We start from the raw sequence: 7,008 nt of genomic DNA, 5'->3' as shown, positions 1-7,008 counted from the left end.
AAAAAAAAAAAAAAAAAAAAAAAAAAAAAAAAAGCACCGCAAAAACCTGGCTTGCACCAATACAACATAAAAAAAAATACAATACACACACAGAGAGAGAGAGACCTACCTCGACTACCATTCCCAAATCTAGACGGGGTGGCTTATACAGGGAGGGGGTGCGCCAAAACATCAGCGCGGGACAGGAAAAGAGGAGGTGTGACGAGCCGGGAGATGGCCAAGCGAGCCACATCTTCCAACGCGATGCAAGCCCTGTCGATGGGTCTTAGCTCTCCACCACCAGGGCCCAAGGGTTTGCTCATACCCTGGACCTCTGCTGCACCCCGGCCAACATTAGTGACGGTGGATGTGGGTTCTCTCGTTGTCCCTCCCCGTCGGTCTGCGTCCTAACCGTCACTTCTTGGGACCATGCATTTGCGGGAAGAAATCTCCCTCCTTTGCGCAGAACAACCGTCTCCATGATGCCCAAGCTGTCCACCCCTGCCTGGTCAAGGAACTGACTAGGTGCAAGGGTTGAGGCCGGCGAGCAATGTCGAAGTTGCCGGCTAGATGAATGATGGACGGCGCCAGAGAACAATAAGAAACGTCCCAGTCCCTGTTTTTTGTCCACCACCCTATCTCGACCGCTGAATCTGGTTGGCTCTAATCCCAACTCGAAACTCTATTACGCTGCCATTGATTTGCACTTACTTTTCGATCCGAGCGGTGAGGTCGCAGGTGAAGAAATATTATATACTCCGTATACCATACCCACCACCAGAAAAAAGAAAAAGAAAAAGCAAATCAGATCCGAGGGGTCGCCGCCGCCTCTGATAACATATACCCTGCTGCGCGGCTGACGGCATCAACTAACTGTTTGTCGCTCACCACACCGAGTCTTGAAAGCGAGCGGTCTACAAGACAGCCCTGCAAAAATCAGCCACGACTTTTGCCCATAACCTTAGCCGGCTGCTACCTTTTTGCTCCTCAGACCGACCTGTCAACTTTTTGACCATACCTCAGTCGGCGCTCGAATACTTTTGGTAACCTACCTCCAGATCACAACGACCGGCAAGGAAAACACCAAGAAAACCATCAGCCCCGCGTCGATATATCTCGGCCGTTTCTACTTGGTGGCAGGAAAATCGGGGGTCTAGGCTTATCTGACGGTGGACTCCTAACATCCATTCATTTCGAGAGGCCCCGGTTTGACTGTGCCGTCTGCCGTCACAATACAGGCCAGTCAGTGGACGAGAACTGCCTGCGGACCATCCTACTGGTCCGCCTTGTTTCCTGCACACCATTCGTAGCGCCGTTCGACGACAGGCCCACGCGCAGCAGGGCCACACAGCGCCTGTCACACCACACATACAGCTTGCGTACAGTTTGATCGAAAACGATCCTTCACCACCTTTCCTTGGAGATTGTCAGCACTGCTGGTTCGTAGTCCTCGATACCCGTCAGCCCAATCTCGGGCTGAAAACAGCAACGCCTCATGCAAGCTCGACGACTGACTGGCTGCCCTTAGCGAGCTTTCCCCCAGATCTTTTGTTAGCTGCTGCACTAGGTTGCATATCTGGCCTGCACGTCATCCCTACCCATCATTACCCGTTTGTCGTCTATACAGACAGGAGAAAGAAGAAGTCACCTTTATTACCACCCGATCCAAAGCATAGGAGCCCAACGAGAGAGGGCTTACAACAAAACAGCCCTGTTGCATTGCATCACAGCTGTCCTGCCAGAGTGGCGGTCGACCAAGTACAACACCTTTTTTTTCTTCTTCTTTGTCGTTGCAACCCAATCTAAACCACCCGAAGAGGCACAGGAACTGCCTCGTGCTGCATTGGTCTTCAGGTGACATCACGGCCAGGACCCGTGAAAACCAAAGCCCTTCCCCCCAGAAGTATTTTCGACATACTCCCTGCCCGGGGAGAAGTCGTCGAGGTGGCGATCGATACGTTTCCGTGGTTTGTCAACGACAGCACTTGTGCACGGTCAAGACAAGACGCCACATCCGTTAGTACCCAACAGCAGCAACAAGAGCAACAACAATACCAAGATCGAGAGCCAGCCATCCCGGCTACCCAGGCCCCCGGTGAAGCCAAAGCTGCCGAGGTAGACGGGGAGCAGGCCTGTGGCACTGGCAGCACCAATACTAGCCCCCGTTCCAGCCCTTCAGTACAGGGCACGACGACTGCAGCGACCAGCCCGGGCAGTCACCAATGTACCGAATTTCGGGACCAATCGCAACAGCAGCAGCAGCAAGTCCAAGGGGCATCACACTTGATGTCGCCAAGGAGAACCGAATCAGCGACGACTGGCCTTTCCGATAACACACCTTCGCCCATACCGAGACTTCCGGGCCCTGGCTTGCCAGGCGCACACCACGTCGAGCAAGTTCGAAGCCAGGTAACTGATAGGCAAGCACATACATCCACGCCACGATCTGGCCTTGGTCTGCAGCTTCCTCCTATCAGCATGGGCGCCAGTGACGTGCGCAACATACTCAACCCACTCGACCAGCATCCGAGTCCGGCTTTGGGACTTCCTAGGCATTCAAGCATGGCTAGAGGCCTTGATTCACCTAGCGTTGAGCAGCGTCCGGCATCGGTTGGCAGTGGACTAGCAAGATCACCGGTGGATGGAGTTCCCGCCCGCTACTCCACAGGCGCGATGGCGTCCCCATCCTACCCTTTCCCGATTCAACTGCCTTCCCCATCCACAGTTCGTCCAGAGGAGTCAACATCACCACGGACTGTTTCAGCCGCACAGCAATGGCAGCAGCAGAGGCAACTACCAGCTCTGAGTGCTCCAAATACGCCTCAGCAGTCTGGGCCCACAAGCCTTCCGCCTTCGAGGGAGATGGGCCCGGACAGAACACAACGATCCTTCAGCCTTGCCGGGCCGATGACTGGCAACAGATCCGTTGAGTCCGAACAACAACAACAACAACAACAACATCAGCACAACCTACCTGCGCTTTCACCATCCTGGGGTCCTGGTCCTGGAATATCACCTCTTAACGTACCAAGACGACCATCCCCAACAGGCGGTGCATCGCTGCCGCATGGAGCCCCTCCTTTTAGCAGCCGTACTGCGTCGCAACCCCCCAATCGACAAGGCCTGCCACCCCTGGCTGCGGACCAACTCAATCCTTCCACGAAGCGACCGAGGGATGACTCGGGATCCGATACTTCAAACTTGTATCGTGGTAGCAGCGAAGAGACGTCGGGACTCCCTGGTCCAAGTAGAGGAACATCTCTGCTCTATAACCAAATGCTGAGGCGTGGAGGCGAACCAAGGCAGTCGATGGTACTGATACCACAAGGCGGAGGACAGATTGAATGCACAGTGGATTTGAAGCAAGGGTCAATTGCGGCTGATGAGAAACGGAGGAGGAACGCAGAGGCATCGAAGCGCTTCCGGGAACGGAAAAAGGACCACAACTTACAAACGGACCAGGAGCTTCGGGAATCACAGCGGCAAAACAGTGCACTGATCCACGAACGAGACTACTGGCGAGAAGAATACCGCCGTGTGCTCAACATGATGCCGCCGGCTATGAGACACGAAGCTGAGCGCACTGCGCCTCCCATGCCGCAGCACCCCAGCGAATCTAGTGGTGATGATCATGGACACTCTCCGATTAGTCAACAGCAGGGAGCGCCTCAGCGCGCCGGTCGGGGGAGCGGTTCAGGGCGTGGCCGTGGGAGGCGCCAGGCCAACCCGCAGTCGTTCATGTCATCACAGACGCCCCAGGGTAGACAGAGCGAGGGGGGATCACCGGCTTATAGCGATATGTCGAGCGTGGGACAGGAACCGGCCGCAAGGCGGCGTCGCACGGATGACTACGGAAACTACATGGCCTACGGAACACCGTCTCAGAGTCCACAGGCTCCAGCGCACATACTGCCTCATGGACATTCGGGCACAGCAACCCCTTCACCACGACCCGTTTCTAATGGTGGCCCGCCACCACCTGCAGGCCATCCCCATCACAGCCTGCCACCTCTCAACCCGGGGCCTGGCTTTCTGCCGCCGCCAGGAAGCATGTCGTATCGAGGTCCAGGCCTGCCCGCCGGAACTCCGCCTGCCACACATTCTCCGCAACAACATCCCATGCACCAGGTGACTGGACAGCCGCAATATCCGCCCATGAGTCGGCCTCCGGTAGAGACGCGGTGGGCCACTGGGCCTTCGGGCTAGAACCGGGGTTCTACCACTATCAATACTTCACTCCTTCGCATAACTCTTAAGCGACCTCAATTGGTGTACTATCGCTACCATCACTTTAAACCTTCTCGCCATCTACCTGCTTAATACTCAACTTCTCACCACGATCTGCGCCATATCCATGCAGCCTTATCTATCTAAAGACATTCTTGTTTTACCGTACGGCATACCTAATACCCTGAAATACCCTAATCTCTTTACCTTTCGTCTTCTACTTGCATAAAGTTCTATACCCATTTCCTGTTGATATCGTAGGCTCTCTGCTTTTTTTTAACCTGATTAGGCTGCATTCGGTGCCAGCTCAAATATGAAAAGGCTGCTACAGAGCTGCTGGCGTTTTGGGTTTATCCGCCCTGTTTGCATACTTGAAATCTCTCGGCTGGGCTCAGTCAAAAAGACCTTGGGCTATCATTAAAGTTGTTTTTCTCTTCTTTTTTTCTTCGATCTATTGCATTTTTGTCTCGTTAAATAGGCAACTGAGCCATCAGCTTTCGTTTTGGGTTTTGAGCGTGGTTTATCTTTTTCTGCCCTTGTCTTTAGGCGTGTAAAGATTGAGCATTTTGTCGGGCAACCGGCTTTCTTTATTTGTCGTTTGTATCTAGCCTCCCATGTCATACACCTTTTCTTTCTCACCTTTACATGGTATATGTTTGCCAAATCCAAAAGAAAGATGGAAAGAAATGGAGCCAGCGAGCTTCTTGGCTGCTCGTATATATTTATTCTGACAAATCTCGAGATATCCTGGTGAAGTCTTGTATGTGTTGTTGGCTCATGAAATTCTGCGTTCATATTCAATGCCCGAGGATAAAGGTCAAGGAAGTTGCTGTGCTGGACTGGCATAAGTAATTGATGATGGGAAAAATCTAGTCGATGGGGCTTTAACGTCTGTTGTTTTTTACGTTGACGATGAAGCCGGGCTACATGTGTTTTGACGCAGGACCATCATTAAGCGGACAGGGCCATAATTCTATCCTACACGCATGGCACCTCAGGGGTATAATTTCCTCCCACAACAGACAGGTTTAAACACTCCTGAATCCTCAAACATCTTCAAAATTGCAGAAAGCTGCAAGTCTGATCCCTTGGGCGCCAGGAACGACAACGCCACGGGCAGCCCGACCTCAGTCTCGGTCACCCTCGAGTGCACCTGCACCTGTCCGACGGGTACGGTGGCGTCGGGACAGCCGGAGCAGTAGCTGAGCGAGTAGGCCGAAAATGCAGTCTGGAAGAAGAGGTCTTGAGGTCGGGCCCGGGTGGGTGCTGCGTCGTCGCGGTACTGCGGTAGACCCCACGACTGCGGGAACACGACGAGCGGGATCTCGCCGCCGTTCTGGGCCGGCGAAGGCAGCAGCTCCTCGTTGACCCAGTCTCGAAACCTGTCAAAGTCGGCGGCGGTCTCGTCGTACTCGGCCTGCGTGACTCGCGCCGCGAACTCGAGCCGCGCCTTGAGCAGCGGCTCCAGGTGCGCAGCCTCCCCGCCGTGCCGGGCCCGGTGGTCCCTGTCCAGAGGGGTGACGACGTCCCGCCACAGGTCGCCGTACACAAGCCGCGGGTATATGTCCCGCGTCGCCTGGGCCAGGTCGTCAGCCATGCCCGCCGGGTGCGTCTTGCGCCAGACCTCGTGCGGGTTGACGTGCCACCGAGCCTCGCCCGACATTTGCTCCACTCGACGCAGGACCTCGCTGAAGACGCCCAGGGCTGCCTTGTTCGGGACGTCGGGGAAGTCCTCGGGCGGGAAGAAGCGCACTCCTGCGGCGGCAGTGTGGTACGAGTCCGTGAGCACCACGAGGCGGAAGCGCGGAGTGGATTCCAACGTCGCCTGGGCAGGGAGGGATGGTCCTTCGCTCGAGGTCATGACGCGCGCGACCCTGTCCAGGACCTCGGCCGATCGTGCCAGCGGCCCTACGGTGTCCATCCGCGCGCAGGCGACGAGGCCGCTGCTGCAGACGGACCCAAGCGACGTCCGTAGACCGTAGACCCCGTTGACGGCGGCGGGGTGTCGAATGCTGCCTCCCGTATCGCCGCCGATGGTGAAATCGAGCCAGGGGTAGGCGGCGCAGGCAACGGCTGACCCGGACGACGAGCCCGAGGGCTTCTGGAAGCCGTCGCCCCGAGGGTTCCAGGGCGTCTCCTCCTCTGACCGCTCGAGCGGGTCCTGGGCGTCGCAGAGCTGATCGCAGCGCAGCTTGCCGACGAGGAGGGCGCCCGCCTCGACGAGCCGCGTCACGAACTCGGCCGTCTCGGTGCGCGCCGGGTACGTGTTTGCCCACGCCGAGCTGCCACATCTGGTCTCCAGGCCTGCGATGTCAATGGTGTCTTTGACGGCGAAGCGGAGCCCGCTCAGGGGCTTACTTGGTAGTTCTTCTGGGGTTACTGGTTGGCTGTAGGGTACGGGTATGCGCTGAGAAATTGTTTTCTGGCTAAGCCAATCAAGAAACTCATCATGGGTCACTTTTCAGCGAGGAGGAAGGTGTCGTATGAACTTACATCAGAAGAGGTATGCCAGCGATATGTCACAGGCGCTGGCGGCTTGTCAACCCGCAAGACTCCACCTACAAACGCCTTGTATGTGTCCCTTTGCAGCTTGAAGGCTTGGAAGACTTTGCCTGTGCGGTTTTGGATTACGCAGGGACCCTGGGCAAGATTTTTGGCATCGTCCACGACGCAGACCACCCGGTGAGACTTGATGTCTGTGGCAAGCTGCACTTGTCGAGTCGCCCGTAGGATGATGGCTGGTTCAAGGATGCTTTTGTTTTAGCAGACGGGAGGAAATATGTCCCATCTCGGGGGGGGGGG

General features: G+C 55.9%; 3 protein-coding genes across 3 annotated transcripts in view; 2 read left to right on the top strand and 1 right to left on the bottom strand.

Moving 5' to 3' along the window:
- Positions 1 to 5: 5 nt before the first annotated feature.
- PgNI_01289 (uncharacterized protein) lies at positions 6 to 269 on the top strand (the record flags this gene model as incomplete). The annotated part of the gene is made up of 1 exon (XM_031121362.1): positions 6 to 269. A coding segment is annotated over one exon (264 nt), but the record flags the coding sequence as incomplete, so codon positions are not given.
- A 1,612-nt stretch (positions 270 to 1,881) lies between these two features.
- Positions 1,882 to 4,185, top strand: PgNI_01288 (uncharacterized protein; the record flags this gene model as incomplete). The annotated part of the gene is made up of 1 exon (XM_031121361.1): positions 1,882 to 4,185. A coding segment is annotated over one exon (2,304 nt), but the record flags the coding sequence as incomplete, so codon positions are not given.
- A 1,015-nt stretch (positions 4,186 to 5,200) lies between these two features.
- The window catches only part of PgNI_01287 (uncharacterized protein), a gene marked incomplete at its 3' end in the record, with an annotated part of 2,229 nt that continues 421 nt past the window's right edge, over positions 5,201 to 7,008 (bottom strand). Inside the window, exons 2-3 of the mRNA XM_031121360.1 lie at positions 6,700 to 6,944; positions 5,201 to 6,613 (exon numbers count right to left, since the gene is read on the bottom strand). Coding sequence (XP_030987579.1) covers positions 5,201 to 6,613; positions 6,700 to 6,944 — 1,658 coding nt within the window. The remainder of the gene's footprint in view (positions 6,614 to 6,699; positions 6,945 to 7,008) is intronic.

This window comes from Pyricularia grisea (assembly GCF_004355905.1).
Source record: "Pyricularia grisea strain NI907 chromosome Unknown Pyricularia_grisea_NI907_Scaffold_1, whole genome shotgun sequence".
Classification (NCBI taxonomy): domain Eukaryota; kingdom Fungi; phylum Ascomycota; class Sordariomycetes; order Magnaporthales; family Pyriculariaceae; genus Pyricularia; species Pyricularia grisea.
Note: the sequence above shows the minus strand (reverse complement) of the source record. Positions and strands in the feature narration are given on the sequence as shown.